Source organism: Symphalangus syndactylus, chromosome 2 (genome assembly GCF_028878055.3).
Source record: "Symphalangus syndactylus isolate Jambi chromosome 2, NHGRI_mSymSyn1-v2.1_pri, whole genome shotgun sequence".
Taxonomy (NCBI): Eukaryota; Metazoa; Chordata; class Mammalia; order Primates; family Hylobatidae; genus Symphalangus; species Symphalangus syndactylus.
The window spans coordinates 129,606,751-129,624,585 of NC_072424.2; the positions used below are offsets into that span (position 1 = coordinate 129,606,751).

The 17,835-nt window shown below is 39.6% G+C and overlaps 1 protein-coding gene across 2 annotated transcripts in view; it reads left to right on the forward strand.

Moving 5' to 3' along the window:
* The window catches only part of ESR1 (estrogen receptor 1), a 411,090-nt gene that overhangs the window by 184,048 nt on the left and 209,207 nt on the right, over positions 1-17,835 (forward strand). Inside the window, exons 5-6 of one of the 2 annotated variants that reach the window (XM_055267503.2) lie at positions 5,366-5,482; positions 9,523-9,603. In XM_055267503.2, the coding sequence (XP_055123478.2) occupies positions 5,366-5,482; positions 9,523-9,603 (198 nt within the window). The remainder of the gene's footprint in view (positions 1-5,365; positions 5,483-9,522; positions 9,604-17,835) is intronic. The other variant, XM_055267514.2, reaches the window with a different exon arrangement.

The window sequence follows — 17,835 nt, forward strand, 5'->3', positions numbered from 1 at the left end:
AATGCATGGCTTCATGGATCCCTTCCTGGCCCTCTTCATCTATGAACATCTGCTTTATGTTCATGTCTGGTCCCACCCAGTGCTGAAGAGCAGACTGCCCCTGCTTAGAACCAAGCCTTGTTCTTGCGGATTTGAGTTTTGAGGTCCTAAGGTAGAATGGCCATCATATTGTTCAGGGTCCTCACCTTCCCACTGATTACTTCCTTTATAGAACCCCAATCGTCCCCCTCAAGAGGCCTGTGCTCCACAGATGAAGTTGGGGGTGAGGGGAGCTTTAGCATCTCAGTATTGTTCAGATATTGGATACTTGTTGAGCTCCACTATGTGTGTGAGAATGTGCTGGGCTCAGGATCAATAGCAATAAACGAGATGGATATGGCCCATCCCTTGCCATGCCTAAACTGATCTGGGCATTGAGACAAGCAGTTAAAACCCAACATAGTAAGTCCTATGATGAGACACAAACTAAGCATGGCTGGAAGGGCAGATAAGATTTCACAGAGGAATTGATACCTTGATTGGCACACTTAGAAGATGAGTAGGAGTCAGTTGGGCCAAGAGGAGGAAAAGTGTGTTTCCATGAGGAAGAAGAGCATGTGCAAAGTCCTGGGGGTGAGAAGCATGGCATGTGTCAACAGAAAGACATGGCTGGAACTTGGATGGGAGTTAGAGTGGGGAGAGAAGGCAAAGAAAAACATTAAGAGCTTCGCAAACTGTGTGAAGGCATTGCATTTAGATGTCATTTTTAGAGCTTGGAGGAGCCTCAGGACATCGAGGCAGGATAGCGGCCTGATGGTGTACGATTTTAGGAAAAATCACTGTGGCCAACCTGTGGGGAAGGTTTGGCAGGGGAAGGCTGGAGGCAAAGGGTCCCGCGGTGGGCTGTGGTAATGATCTGGGCTGGAGAAGGTAGGGATTATGGTGGTGCCCAACGCAAAATTGGTTTTGCTTTGAAAAATAATTAGAAAATATTTGTTTTGATCTGTGTGCCTGTGGTGGGAGGTGGGGAGGGAGGGTCAAGTGAGGAAGAAGGTTGAATCTAGAATAATGCCCATGTTTCAGGCTTCACGTGCAGACATTTCTTGGTTCAGCTGGGAAGTGAATAGGAACAGACTGGCGAGCAAAGAAGACAGTCGTCGGTTCTGTCTGGGGCACATCCATCTTGACGAGTGTGAGAGAGTCAAGTCTTGATGGACGGGGGCAGGTGGACATTCAGGAAGCTCAGGAAAGAGATTTGATCTGAAGTGACCACCAGAAAATACTGAAGGAAAAGAGGTGACAAAAGAAGAGACCTGCAATATTATATTGGCTTTCTCTCAGGCAACTGCTTGGCCTGTCTTTATATTCCTTTTGAATCTCTGCATATGTATGGGCCATTATTTATTTTCATAACTAACAAATGCAGACTTTCTGTGTAATGACAACAAAGCCAAACCAGCTGCTACCAAAGGAGGGGAAATAAGAAGAGAAGGAAAAAGAAAAAGGGAAGCTTGGGGAAAGGCTGAATGTGGGTCCTTCTGTGGCTGCAGGGGCTGGGGTGGGCCTGGTGATTCCTACTGCGAGGCATTTTCTCTCCCCGCTTCCTGTCTTTCTGGTTCCATCTCATTCACCTCCTGTCCCCTCCACTTCCTACCAGTCAAACCTTAGATTCCTCCAGAAGCTTTTTATTTTTATCTTTTGGCGGGCAAGAAAATAGTGCTGATTATTTTTCCAAACCTTCACCTGAACATCACATCGTGGCATTGGACTTTTGGGCTTGGTTCATCCGGGCCTGCACAGAAGGACTTCTGGGGCCAATCTGGTCATGTACATCGAGTCCTGTATTTTCAGTTAAAAAAAAAAACCAAAAAGCCACACTGCTATTTTTCACTAAGACAATTGATGTGAGTTGTTTTTTAGAAAATCAACTCTATTTCAGTAAGATTTTCTCATGCATTATCTTGAGGAGAAGACCAGATAATAAAATTTAAAAAGAATTTCTTCTCAATGCAACATAAATCAATTGCTTTAATAACACATATTGACCAAGTTACACTCGTTAAGGAAAAAAAAAAACTACTTTGTTGTTTTTCTTCTTCTGACGTGAGCTGAAGACTAAGAAATAGTTGTTAATGGTGTTTGGTTAAGAATTTGTTTTAATTGCATATATCAAATATGTATTTATTAAATTTTTCTTTTTGCCAGTTTATCAATTCTAGCTTTGTCACAAAAGGTTTGCAGTATGAACATGATTCTGTTGTACATCTATTTCCATTTTTGTTAAGAGACGGATTCAATTGTAAAAATCTAGTACCTTTTATGCATTAAACATGTTAGTTCAGGAATTTCACTTGGTTCTACAAAGATGCATATCTACAGTGGATGGCCAGTGCAAACATGAGACTCAGCCAACTGGCCTCTGACCTGATGCAGTTCTCCTATCTTCTTCTGGCTTACAAAATAACTGGCTCTGGGGAGAAAGTGAGTCAAAGTAATATTTGGTTTGAATGGTTATTGACTATTTTCTTCTGAAACTTAATGTATACAGATTTATTTTTTATTTTATTCTTATTTTTTTTTAGAGATAGGGTCTCTCTCTGTTGTCTATGCTGGAGTGCAGTGGTGCTATCACAGCTCACTGTAGCCTTGACCTCCCGGGCTCAAGCAATTCTCCTGTCTCAGCCTCCCGAGTAGCTAGGACTACAGGCATGTGCCATCATGCCAGGCTAATATTAAATTTTTTTTTTTGTAGAGACAAGATATTGTTATGTTGCCCAGGCTGGTCTAAAACTCCTGGTCTCAAGCTATCCTCCCACCTCAGCTTCCTGAAGTACTGGAATTATAGGCATGAGCTGTCACACCTGGCCATATACTCATTTTTTTTTTAAAGCTGAAATATGTCAGCATATACTGCATAAATACCACAGGAGACTAAACACTGAAAGTTTCTTTAGGGTATCAGAAGGATACACTTTTTGCTTGCAGTTAGCATGTGCACAGATAAGGTTTTTTTCTGATTCTATTACTTCTTCAGTTTGACCCTATTAATAAGGACAATTCTAAAAATAATAACTATGTCTGGATGTCTGAGTCAGTGTGTGGTCTTTTACTGAAGTTACAGGTTTATAACTCTGCCGACTAGTTTGCTGGTTTCTGTTATGCAATAGAAGAGTGCAAATGTTAATTTGATCTGAAGCCCGTTTATGCAGTGACTTTTATAATGTATATTTAAAGATGGAAAGCCAAGTTTTATGAGGCCAGCATTTCTTCTCAAATCCTCACTCCACCCTCTTCTAATTGGGCCTGACCCTTAAGTTGAATAAAGAACAAAGAGCTCTGTAGTTAAAACATTTCACTGCATGTTGCATCTTGCCCTTAGTAAATGGAAAAAATAGAGACTTAAGCAGAGGATCTGAACTAGGGTGTGAAATATATATTCGGTTTTGGGGTGGGAGAATGAGAACCATGTTTTACAATAGTATACATAACCTCCTTAGTCTAAATTCAGGACATTTCCCCAAGATATGTAAGAATTTAGACTTATGCAAACAGACTTTATAAAAACATGCCAATATTTATTAGTTTGTGAATTTTAATATTCTGCTCCCTATAAATCACATTTATTTTGAGGGATAAAGGAATGGAGGTGACTTCTAAATCTTAGAGCAGAAACTTCCTGTGGGCAGCTGGACATATGTACCTGGAGCTCAGAGAAGAGGGTTGTGTTGGGAGCATACATTCTGAGTGATCTGCATTTGGTGCTGATGGAAGCCATGGACATGCACTAGATTGTCTTGTGGGAGAATATGGAGTAGTAAGAGAAGAAAAAGACCTAAGATTGAGCCCTGAGCACCTCTGGCTTAATGTTGGATGGAGGAAATTGTATCTGTAAACAATACCGGGAGGCTGCAGCCTGACAGGCAGAAGGAACTGGAGTGTTTGGGATTATGGAAGCCAAGGGAAAAAGCCTGTCTCAAGGGGGGAAGGGAGGTATCAACATTGTAGGCTGCTTCAGATAGGTTATGTAGGATGTGGACTGAAAAATATCTGTAAAATTTGGCAACAGGATTCATTGGTAATCCTAGGGAAGTTGGTTTTTGGGGCAACTCAGATGGAAAACAGATTGGTTAAGCCATGCAAAAGAGGCGAAGAAAAGGAGATTCCGTGTGCAGACGTTTCTGAGTTCAGCTGGGAACGAGGGACAAGATAGAAGAAGATGGAAGTTAGAGAGTGCGTGGGGCAAGGGAGACTATTTTATGGGACAGTCTTGCATGTGATCAAAGCCAATGAGTAAGGAGCATTTGAGGGAGAGAGAGTCAATCAACAAGAGAGAAAAGAAAGAGGTTCATCATAAAATAACAGTAACAACAATGAACATCTTTTGAGTGTTTTCCATATCCAGGGAACGACGGTAAACTCCTGACCTGCATTCTCACATTCAATTCTTAGAATCATTGGATGTGGTGGGTTCCATGATTTCCTCTAGGTTAGTGAGGAGGAAAGAGAGATCTAGAAATGTCAGGTGGCTTGCTCAGAGTTCTCCAAGTAGTCAGTCATGGACTAATTTATGAACTGAAGGACTGAACTTTGTCACCACCCAGTCCACCAAGCCGGCTTGACTTTAGGTATTCCATGCTGCATGTGAGTACTGACTTAAATTATATTTTAAGAAGGGTTACTTTGAAACTCTCTCTCTGAAAATTCTATTTCTAACAGCTCCACCCTCACAATGATTTTGACAAGCAGCCTTGGTAAAACCAAACCAAACCAAACCAAAACCAAAAAACCTTATCTGCTGAGAAAATATAACCACATAAAATACGGTGCTACAAAATATAGACTGTGTGAACTGAACGTGACTTGCCCAAAGGAGTCCTGAAACAATTGGCTGCTGCAGAAATTAAGTCCACGAGAGGTTTTTTTTTTTTTTTTGAGACAGATTCTCGCTCTGTCGCCTAGGCTGGAGTGCAGTGGTGCGATCTCGGCTCACTGCAAACTCTGCCTCCAAGGTTCAAGTGATTCTCCTGCCTCAGCTTCCTGAGTAGCTGGGATTACAGGCGCACACTACCATACCCGGGTAATTTTTGTATTTTTAGTAGAGACGGGGTTTCACCATGTTGGTAAGGCTGGTCTCGAACTCCTGACGTCGTGATCCACCTGCCTCGGTCTCCCAAAGTGCTGGGATTACAGGCGTGAGCCACTGTGCCCAGCCCATGAGAGGTTTTGTTTGCACTTCAAGAAGGACAGAAAAAGGCAGGCAGGCTGGGGAGCAACATAGTAAGGCTGAGGAAGTGATAGGAAAACAGCCTCCAAAAGGTTTCCCTGTAGATTCTAACTGGCTAAGTTTCCTGAAAGAATATTAATTCTGTCCTCTTTCTTTTAATAGGACATAACGACTATATGTGTCCAGCCACTAACCAGTGCACCATTGATAAAAACAGGAGGAAGAGCTGCCAGGCCTGCCGGCTCCGCAAATGCTACGAAGTGGGAATGATGAAAGGTGGTAGGTACATCTCTCCCAGGGGCCCTTGGGGACGGCCCTGGCCACTGCCCAGTGCTGGCTCTACCCATTCGAATAACACCATGGGAATTTTGTGTTTTTTCTTTTAATTTTTTTTTCTATTCTTATTTTTCTTTGCAACAAAAATATTTTCATAATCCATTTTATTTTAAAAAGGTGGAAGTGTCTGGAACTGGAAATTCTAACATGGCATTTTGTGTTTTGGATTTTCAATGTAAATAATTATATTTTAAATCAAATGTGTGTGGGAGGCGGTGATGGAAGGAAACGACGAGTGCTTAGTAAATTATTCTAGAAATATTTTTCAGTTACTGTTTATATTGCAAATGCTAGAAAATGATATCTGAGGATAAACTTTCCCTAAATTGAGACTTGTAAATGTGAAAGCTAAGTAGCTAATTTATAGCCTTCCAGTCTCTTACCATCCCTTAAGGAATGTGAATTTCAATCAAAAGGCAGTTTTCTCCTTTAGAACCTGAGTTAACCAGCCACTGTCTTAACCTCAGTGTCTAGCATGGTGCTGGCATAGTTGATTACTGAGCACTACACTAACAAGTGTCAAAGCATGCAGGGTTTGTGACTGTGGGCTTGTGTCTTTGTGGCTGTGCGTGTGCGCGCGTGTGTGTGGTTTTCTGTCTTCTCATGTATCTGATCTTCCAGTTTTGTTATACAGGAATCTGGAAACTGAATCCCAGTTCTGGGAATATTAGGAGCCCCATAAATGTGGTTGCCTGATTGGCCTCGTTGTGTTCGTGGGAGTCTCAGCTTGAGGAACTTTGCTTCTAGTCTTGGATAGCCTTCAGTGTAGTGGAAGAGAACAAGTAGCAAATGTGTAATTAAAGTCACAAGGCTGAGGCCGGCAGATCACCTGAGGTCAGGAGTTCGAGACCAGCCTGGCCAACATGGTGAAACCCTGTCTCTACTGAAAGTACAAAAATTAGCTGGGTATGGTGGTGAGCGCCAGTAGGCCCAGCTACTCAGGAGACGGAGGCAGGAGAATCGCTTGAACCTGGGAGGCGGAGGTTGCAGTGAACTGAGATGGCGCCACTGCACTCCAGCCTGGGTGATAGAGTGAGACTCTGTCTAAATAAATAAATAAATAAATAAATAAATAAATAAATAAATAAAGTCAGGGATTCATTTAGTGTTTCAGAAGGATACTGAGGGGAGGGAAGGGCTGATGATGGTGTTACCTGCTGATTGTAATAGGGAAAAGCCCATTTCTTTTCTGAAGGAGGTGAAGCTTGGGGTGATTTAAGGAGAACAAAATTTCAGTGAAAAGGAATAGTGATTTTGCAAATAGTGGGCAGCTAACCTTTAAATCATTCTTACTTGGATGCAGGAGGAAGGAGAGGAAAGACCAAGGATGGAGATTATGATGAAGACAAGCTTGATTGTTAACAAGCTTACAGTGACAGGTTTCTTAGTCCCGGGGTCATAAATATGCCGGACAGGTTGAGGTTTGGAATGCAGCATTTGGAATAAATTCTACTGGTGAAGAGATGCAATGTTGAATTTATGCATTCTGTGAGCTGTGACTATGACTATACATCTTGAACATCTGAAAAAGCAGCTTTAATTCAAAGGGTAATTAATTCCAAGAATTTAATAGCTACATTCAGAAAATGACACTTGAGTCATAAATGGATTAAATATTTAAGGAATTCATCTTTCTTTGTACTGTTGGAGAATTAGTCAGGCTTAATTAAACTCACAAAATGCTACTTAAGGTAACTTGATAAGTGAGAGGAATGTAACAGCTGTATAAGAAAAGCTTAATGTCAAACAGTGGAGTCGAGGTTTAATATTCTTCTTTGGCGATTATAGGTAGGTTAAGCACAGGTTGTTACATACATTCTCCTTGAAAGCTGAAATAATCAAGTTGTGAATATGTCCAAAACAATTTTTAAAATGTGAGGGTACCCATGCATTGACCCCATTTCATAAAACCAATTCTGTTTTTTTTTGTAATTAATATCCAGATATGGTCTGGCTGCATGAATATAAATTATGCATTCTTATTTTTAATCTAACAAAAATTCGAATATACAAAGACATAATAAAAGTCTCCCCACTGTTTTCACCTAGGAATCTAGATAATTTGACTGCACATGGCAGACTGTGGATGGCTCCATACACACTTGCACATGTATATTGATGACTGTAAAATATATATCTGTATTAGTTTTCTAGGGCTGCCATAATGAAATACCACAGGCTGGGTGGCTTAAACAACGGAAATTAATTTTCTCCCAATTCTGGAAGCTGGACATACATAATCAAAGTGCTGGAATATTTGGTTTCTAGTGAGCCCTCTCTTTCTTTTTTTTTTGAGAGACGGAATCTTGCTCTGTTGGCCAGGGTGGAGTGCAGTGGCGCAATCTCAGCTCACTGAAACCTTCACCTCCCAGGTTCAGGCGATTCTTCTCCTTCAGCTTCCCAAGTAGCTGGGACTACAGGTGTGTGCCACCATACCCAGCTAATTTTTGTATTTTTTTGTAGAGATAGAGTTTCACTATATGTTGGCCAGGCTGGTCTGGAACTCTTGACCTCAGGTGATCCGCCCGCCTCAGCTTCCTAAAGTGCTCCGATTACAGGCGTGAGCCACCATGCCTGGCCTGTGAGGCCTCTCTTCTAGGCTTGTGGCTAGCCGTCTTCTCCCTGTGTCCTCACGTGGCCTTTCCTCTGCGTCCAGGCACTGTTGGTATCTCTTCCTCTTCTCACAAGCCTTGCTGGATTAGGGGTCCACCCTTATGACCTCATTTAACCTTAGTTACCTCCAAAAAGGCCCTATTTCCAAATATAGTCATACTATAGGGGCTAGGGCTTCAACATACAAGTTTTGTGGGGACACAGTTTATAACAGGCTGCCCTCCCAAAATACCACAGACTGGGTGGCTTAAGTAACGGACGTCAATTGCCTCATAGCTCTGGAGGCTGAAGTCTGAGACTAAGGTGTTGGCAGGTTTGATTTGTCCCGAGGTCTCTCTCCTTGGCTTGCAGATGGCTACCTTCTCTCTGTGTCCCCACACGGCCTTTTCTCCGTGCATCACAGCTTCTTCCTCTTCTTACGAAGACACCAGTCATGTCGGATTAGGGCCCCACACACAGGACCTCACTGAATCTGAGTTACCTCACTTAAGGTACAATTTCCAAATACAGTCACATTCGGAGGCCCGGGGGTAATGTTTCAGCATATGAATTTTAAGGGTGCACAATTCAGTGTGTGTACTGAATTGTTCAATATCCCATAGGGATTACTCAGTGATTGTTCAGTATTTCTTTACATGTAATGAAAACATGTATCTTTCTGGCAGTTTTTATATGTACATAAGTTTTAAGTGAAGCTTTAAATTCATAAAATTATAGCCCGTGAGAACATCTTATTTTAATGATATGTATAAAGTGCTCGCCATAAAGCAATATAATTTATTGTATTTTCTACAACATGGAATACCACACATGGCCACGGGATACCCTCTGTAACAACTCCTTGAAAAATCCCATTGAATAAAGACTTAATTTACCACTGGAAGTACAATGATAACTAACTATAAAATGTGCAGTCACATGGCAAAGGCCAGCTGTGACTGAATAAATCTTTACAACATGTTTTCAACCATTAGGGTTCACAACAATCCACTTTCTTAACCAGGCTGGTTACCAACTAGATATTGAAACTCTACCTATGAAATAAAAAGTTTAGTTTCAGTTAAAAGAGAACCACAGACCTACTCCCTACTTTTATAGCAAGGCTGAAAAAATTCACTGAAGTTCTATTGTAAAGATCCAAAAGAGTGCATGATTTGTCTCCATGAACTAACAATTTTAATCTGTTATAATACTTACTGCCTCTGAAAATCCCAGCATCATTATTAGATTTGGTTCTGAATCATGGTAGTTCTATGAGATGCAGGATTTGAATTGCGCTTTTGGGAATATGCTTTTCTATTCTAGTACATGTGCTGGTTTCTCTGCATTGCTTTTTCCTCTTCGTTTGTCTCCTTCCCCTTGAACTTTAGGTTGTAGATTACATGTCTCTTCTTCAGGAAGGCCTGCACAGTTCCCTGGACAGTTCCTGAGGCTCAAAGTTCAAAATCAAGGTGCTGGAAAATTCATGTTCTAGCTTTAATGGCAAATAGCTCTTCTCTTAGCTCTTATCACCATTATTATTAGTCATTCAATGTCTGTCTTTATATATGGTCCATAAACTCCATGATGGCAGGGAGGTCTCTGTGTCTCGTTTACTGATCTCGCATGAAACAAGTCACAAGGTAGTTGTTCAAGAAGTATTTTTTTGCACTAATTAATGAATTGATTCAATTCATTTAAATAGTTATTTGTGTAGGGCTTCTTATATGCAAACCCTTGGGAATAAAGCAAATATGAATAAGATTCTAGTCGCTTCCCTCAATGTCCTCAGAGTATAAAGAGAACATTTGCATGGGAAGCGACAAATAAAAATCTCAACGGCAAGTGGAGACTGGGTTGCAAGATGGCTCAAATATTGAATGATGAGAATGGGAGTCTAGAGCTTTAACCAACCACTCCCAGGTTTAGTCCAACTCAGAGTATTACTCAGACACCTGACATCTAAGACATATATTATTACTCAAGAATTTGGCCTTCTTGCTGAGTTTGGTAGAAAGAGGAACTCTTCCAAAGATAAACGTGTTCATATGCTGGCTTCTCCTCAAACTTGCTGAGCAACCTTGTTAAAGTCACTTTTATGAGCTTCACTGTTTTCAAATATGAAATGGAGATAAATAAATTTTACTGTCCAAGCACAGTGGCTCACGCCTGTAATCCCAGCATTTTGGGAGGCTGAGGTGGGCGGATCACCTGAGGTCAGGAGTTTAAGACCAGCCTGGCCAACAAGGTGAAACCTCGTCTCTACAAAATTAGCCAGGTGTGATGGCAGAAGCCTGTAATCCCAGCTACTCAGGAGGAGGCAGGAGAATCACTTGAACCCAGTAGGCACAGGTTGCAGTGAGCCGAGATTGCACCACTGCATTCCAGCCTGGGCAACAGAGTGAGACTCTGTCTCAAAAATAAATATATAAATAAACAAATAAATTTTACTTAATGAGTTTGTCATGAAGATGACAAATCATAACATGGGAAAATATGAATCTAAAGTGCCACACAAGTGTTAGCTATTACATATCTTTTTTGTCTTAAAAATAATTACTATCTTAGTTAAAAATTTCATCATATACGAGCACTGCTGGGTTTTTTTTCAGCTGAAAGAAAGAGAATGGCAATTTCATCACTTCTACAAGATATAAATTTCTAATTTCTTTGTGGAGAATAAAAACTTGGCTTAAACACCTAAGCTTTTTTTTCTTTTCTGATCTCATATGCTGAATATAGCTGAATGACAAGTGAGATGTGTTATTTATCATTTTATGATGCCAGAGATTTACACAAATCTGTGAAAGGTTTTTTATTACCACAGATTCAGAGGCGTGTTTGAAGCAAGGTTTTCATTGTGCAGTGAGGAAATTGGCACGTAGAAATTAATTGATGTGCAGGACTCTTGGACTGACCATTCTGGTTATGTTTCCTTATAACACATTAAGAAGAAATTTGAGATAAAGTAGTAATTGTCAACTAGTCTTTATTTATTTTAATAACAAATGTTGCAGTATAATTTTTAGAAATATTCCAAAATAACAAATAAATCCAAAAATTAATGGGATAATTTTAAAGTGAGAAATAACATACTACTAATATAGATAGGGAAATATACATGTGTCCAGAATGCTTCAGAAGCCCAATGAAACACTGGAAAATAAAATATTTTCTTGTTGCTTGGGTTTGATATTTATCACTATGAGTTATCGTAATTTGCTTTATCGATGGATAAACTCCCAACCTGGGGACTGCGATTGGAATCCTCTTTAATCCTACATTGGCTATCCTTTATCAAAAGTAAACAACTGGCTGGCCGCGGTGCCTCCCACCTGTAATCCCAGCATTTTGGGAGGCCGAGGCGGGTGGATCACCTGAGATCAGGAGTTTGAGACCAGCCTGACCAACATGGCGTAACCTCGTTTCTACTAAGAATACAAAAATTAGCTGGGCGTAGTTGTGCCCACCTGTAATCCTAGCTATTTGGGAGCCTGAGGCAGGAGAATTGCTTGAACCCAGGAGACGGAGGTTGCAGTAGGCCAAAATCACACCACTGCACTCCAGCCTGGGTGATGGAGCGAGACTCCATCTCAAAAAAAAAAAAAAAGTATACAACCAATTATTAATGTTCATGATGGTAGAATCAAATTAATAAATTAAAAATGTAGATGTGAATTACTTTTTTTGGATTGCTGGATAATTATGGTAGATTTGTAGCTGCATGTGAATCCAAGTTTCCTCAAAAGGTAGGTTGGGGTGCCCCTATTTAGGATTGAATTTAAGAAAAATGTTAAAGAAAAGCTAGCTGCTCTTTACCAAAGAGAGACTGGTTGTTTTAAGCAGCAATCTATATATTTATGATATTGAAACTAGTATTTTATTAATTCATATAGTAGATATTTATTAAAAACTCCCCATATTATAATTTTTTATTTGCAAACAAACAAATATACTGAATCAAGTAGGTGAATCACATGTGGACCTTAAAGACTAATGAATCCAATGTTTGACAGTATTTTAAAGCAATCAAGCTCTTGTTTCCACAAGCAGAAGCAGATAGTCATCTATGAAACAGATACAAGTTGATTTGGCATACCCTGTCTTTATTCAGTATGATGTTCATGAGAAACCTTCTTGGAAACCCAGGGCTCCAAGGAACACAGTTTGCAAGCCACTGATCTAATCTAACTCCTTCATCCTTTAGGTAAGAAAATCAAGGCCCTCCATTACCTATTAGGGATGAAGGCAGGTCAGCCTCTGTGACTGTCAGTTCAGCTGGAGGAAGCATGAGTGTAGGCAGCACAACAATCCCTATAAGGACCACGTTCTTCTTAAGCTGTTTTTTTTTCTAGTAGTTTTTACAGTTTCAGGTCTAACATTTAAGTCTTTAATCCACGTTGAGTTGATTTTTGTATATGGCATGAGGTAAGTGTCTAATTTCATTGTTCAGTGTGTAGATATCCAGTTTCTCTAGAAACATTTATCAAAGAAACTGTCCTTTCTCCATTGTGTGCTTTTAGCAGCTTTGTCAAAAATTAATTGACTCTAAATGAATGAATTTATTTCTGGGTTCTCTATTCTGTTCCATTGGTCAATACATGCTGTTTTAATTACTATAGCTTTGTAGTATATTTTGAGTCAGGTAGTATTATGCCTCTACCTTTGTTCTTCTTGCTCCAGATTGCTTTGGCTATTCAGGGTTTTTCTGTGGTTCCATACAAATTTTTGGATTGTTTTTCCACTTCTGTAAAAAATGTCATTGCAATTTTGATAGGCACTGCATTGAATCTGTAGATTGATTTGTGTCATATGGACATTTTTAACAATATTAATTCTCCCAGTCTATGTATGGTATATCTTTCCATTTATTTGCATCTTCTTCAGTTTCTTTTATTGATGTCTATAGCTTTCAGCATACAGTTCTTTCACTTCCTTGGTTAATTTTATTCCCAAATATTTTGTTTTATTTTTATAGCTATTATAAATGAGATTTCATCTTGATTTCTTTTTTTGGGTAGTTTGCTGTTAGTGTATAGAAACACTACTGATTTCTGTATGTTGATTTTCTCTTCTGAAACTTTACTGAATTTGTTTATTAGTTCTAATAGTTTTTTGTGTGAAGTCTTTGGGGTTTTCTATATGTAAGATCATGTCATCACCAAACAAGGGCAATTTAACTTCTTCTTTTTCAATTTGCATGCCTTTAGTTTTTTTCCTGCATAATTGCCCTGGCAGGAACTCTCAGTACTATGTTGAATAGAAGTGGTGAGAGTGGGCATCCTTGTCTTGTTATTGATCTTAGGGGAAGACTTTTCAAATTGTCACCATTGAGTATGATGTTAGCTGTAGGCTTGTCATATATGGCCTTTATTGTGTTGAGGTACACTCCTTCTATATTTAATTTGTTGAGAGTTTTTGATATGAAAGGATTTTGAATTTTGTCAAATGCGTATTTTCCTCTATTGAGATGATTATATGGTTTTTGTCCTTCATTCTATTAATGTGTGTACCATATTTATAGATTTGCATATGTTGAACCATTGTTGCATCCCTGGGTAAATCCCACTTGATCATGGTGAATGATCCTTTTATGTGTCGTGACAATCAATTTTGCTAGTATTTTGTCGTGGATTTTTGCATCTATATTAATCAGGGATATTGGCATGACATTTAATTTTCTTGTAATACCCTTGTCTGGCTTTAGTATCACAGTAATGCTGGCCTTGTAAAATGGGTTTGGAAGTATTTCCTCCAATTTTTGGGAAGAGTTTGAGGATTGGTATTAGTTCTTTAAATGTTTGGCAGAGTTCAGCAATAAAGCCCATTAGGTCCTGGGCTTTTCTTCTGTTGGGGACTTTTTATTACTGTGGTTGTTGGGTAGAATGTTATGTAAAGATCAGTTAAGTCCATTTGTTCCAGGATATAATTTAAATCCATTGTTTCTTTGTTGACTTTCTGTCTTGATGACCTGTCTAGTATTGTCGGTGGAGTATTGAAGTCCTCCACTATTATCATACTGCTGTCTGTCTCATTACTTAGATGTAGTAGTAATTGTTCTATACATTTGGAAGTTCCAGTGTTAGGTGCATATATGTTTAGGATTATGATATTTTCCTTTTGGACAAGGCCTTTTATCATTATATAATGCTCTTCTTTGTCTTTTTTAATTGCTGTTGTTTTAAAGTTTGTTTTGTCTGATATAAGAATAGCTACTCCTACTTGCTTTTGGTGGCCATTTGCATGGAATGTCTTTTTCCACACCTTTACCTTAAGTTTGTGTGAGTCCTTATGTGTTAGGTGAGTCTCTTGAAGGAAGCAGATATTTGGTTGGTGATTTCTTTTTTTTTTTTTTTTTATTATTATACTTTAAGTTTAAGGGTACATGTGCACAATGGGCAGGTTTGTTACATATGTATACATGTGCCATGTTGGTGTGCTGCACCCATTAACTCGTCATTTACATTAGGTATATCTCCTAATGCTTTCCCTCCCTCCTCCCCCCACCCCACAACAGGCCCCAGTGTGTGATGTTCCCCCTCCTGTGTCCATGTGTTCTCATTGTTCAGTTCCCACCTATGAGTGAGAACATGTGGTGTTTGGTTTTTTGTCCTTGTGATAGTTTGCTGAGAATGATGGTTTCCAGTTTCATCCATGTCCCTACAAAGGACATGAACTCATCATTTTTTATGGCTGCATAGTATTCCATGGTGTATATGTGCCACATTTTCTTAATCCAGTCTATCATTGTTGGACATTTGGGTTGGTTCCAAGTCTTTGCTATTGTGAATAGTGCCACTATAAACATACGTGTGCATGTGTCTTTATAGCAGCGTGATTTATAATCCTTTGGGTATATACCCAGTAATGGGATGGCTGGGTCAAATGGTATTTCTAGTTCTAGATCCCTGAGGAATCACCACACTGACTTCCACAATGGTTGAAGTAGTTTACAGTCCCACCAACAGTGTAAAAGTGTTCCTATTTCTCCACATCCTCTCCAGCACCTGTTGTTTCCTGACTTTTTAATGATTGCCATTCTAAGTGGCGTGTGATGATATCTCATTGTGGTTTTGATTTGCATTTGTCTGATGGCCAGTGATGATGAGCATTTTTTCATGTGTCTGTTGGCTGCATAAATGTCTTCTTTTGAGAAGTGTCTGTTCATATCCTTTGCCCACTTTTTGATGGGGTTGTTTTTGAGTTCATTGTAGATTCTGGATATTAGCCCTTTGTCAGATGAGTAGGTTGCAAAAATTTTCTCCTATTCTATAGGTTGCCTGTTCACTCCAATGGTAGTTTCTTTTGCTGTGCAGAAGCTCTTTAGTTTAATTAGATCCCATTTGTCAATTTTGGCTTTTGTTGCCATTGCTTTTGGTGTTTTAGATATGAAGTCCTTGCCCATGCCTATGTCGTGAATGGTATTGCCTAGGTTTTCTTCTAGGGTTTTTATGATTTTAGGTCTAACATGTAAGTCTTTAATCCATCTTGAATTAATTTTTGTATAAGGTGTAAGGAAGTGATCCAGTTTCAGCTTTCTACATATGGCTAGCCAGTTTTCCCAGCACCATTTCTTTTTTTTTTTTTTTTTTTTTGAGACGAAGTTTTGCTCTGTCGCCCGGGCTGGAGTGCAGTGGCACAATCTCGGCTCACTGCAAACTCCGCCTCCCGGGTTCACGCCATTCTCCTGCCTCAGCCTCTCCGAGTAGCTGGGACTACAGGCGCCCACCACCACACCCGGCTAATTTTTTGTATTTTTTAGTAGAGACAGGGTTTCACCATGGTCTCGATCTCCTGACCTTGTGATCCGCCTGCCTCGGCCTCCCAAAGTGCTGGGATTACAAGCGTGAGCCACCGCGCCCAGCCACCAGCACCATTTCTTAAATAGGGAATGCTTTCCCCATTGCTTGTTTTTGTCAGGTTTGTCAAAGATCAGATAGTTGTAGATATGTGGCATTATTTCTGAGGGCTCTGTTCTGCTCTATTGGTCTATATCTCTGTTTTGGTACCAGTACCATGCTATTTTGGTTACTGTAGCCTTGTAGTATAGTTTGAAGTCAGGTAACGCGATGCCTCCAACTTTGTTCTTTTGGCTTAGGATTGACTTGGCGATGCGGGCTCTTTTTTGGTTCCATATGAACTTTAAAGTAGTTTTTTCCAATTCTGTGAAGAAAGTCATCGGTAGCTTGATGGGGATGGCATTGAATCTATAAATTACCTTGGGCAGTATGGCCGTTTTCATGATATTGCTTCTTCCTACCCATGAGCATGGAATGTTCTTTCATTTGTTTGTATCCTCTTTTATTTCATTGAGCAGTGGTTTGTAGTTCTTCTTGAAGAGGTCCTTCACATCACTTGTAAGTTGGATTCCTAGGTATTTTATTCTCTTTGAAGCAATTGTGAATGGGAGTTCACTCATGATTTGGCTCTGTGTTGTCTGTTATTGGTGTATAAGAATGCTTGTGATTTTTGTACATTGATTTTGTATCCTGAGACTTTGCTGAAGTTGCTTATCAGCTTGAGGAGATTTTGGGCTGAGATGATGGGGTTTTCTAGATATACAATCATATCATCTGCAAACAGGGACAATTTGACTTCCTCTTTTCCTAATTGAATACCCTTTATTTCCTTCTCCTGCCTGATTGCCCTGGCCAGAACTTCCAACACTATGTTGAATAGGAGTGGTAAGAGAGGGCATCCCTGTCTTGTGTCCGTTTTCAAAGGGAATGCTTCCAGTTTTTGCCCATTCAGTATGATATTGGCTGTGGGTTTGTCATAGATAGCTCTTCTTATTTTGAGATACGTCCCATCAATACCTAATTTATTGAGAGTTTTTAGCATGAAGCATTGTTGAATTTTGTGAAAGGCCTTTTCTGCATCTATTGAGATAATCATGTGGTTTTTGTCTTTGGTTCTGTTTATATGTTGGATTACATTTATTGATTTGTGTATGTTGAACCAGCCTTGCATCCCAGGGATGAAGCCCACTTGATCATGGTGGATAAGCTTTTTGATGTGCTGCTGGATTCGGTTGGCCAGTATTTTATTGAGGATTTTTGCATCGATGTTCATCAAGGATATTGGTCTAAAATTCTCTTTTTTGGTTGTGTCTCTGCCCGGCTTTGCTATCAGGATGATGCTGACCTCATAAAATGAGTTAGGGAGGGTTCCCTTTTCTTCTGTTGATTGGAATAGTTTCAGAAGGAATGGTACCAGCTCCTCTTTGTACCTCTGGTAGAATTCGGCTGTGAATCCATCTGGTCCTGGACTTTTTTTGGTTGGTAAGCTATTTATTATTGCCTCAATTTCAGAGCCTGTTATTGGTCTATTCAGAGATTCAACTTCTTCCTGGTTTAGTCTTGGGAGGATGTATGTGTCAAGGAATTTATCCATTTCTTCTAGATTTTCTAGTTTATTTGCGTAGAGGTGTTTATAGTATTCTCTGATGGTAGTTTGTATTTCTGTGGGATCAGTGGTGATATCCCCTTTATCATTTTTTATTGCATCTATTTGATTCTTCTCTCTTCTTTATTAGTCTTGCATACAGAATTGCAGAATGGATAAGAAATCACCAATTTTGTTTTTTGAAAAGATCAATAAAATTGGTGATTTCTTATCCATTCTGCAATTCTGTATCTTTTAAGTGGAGCATTTAGGCTATTTACATTCAACGTTAGTATTGAGATGTGAGGTACTATTCCATT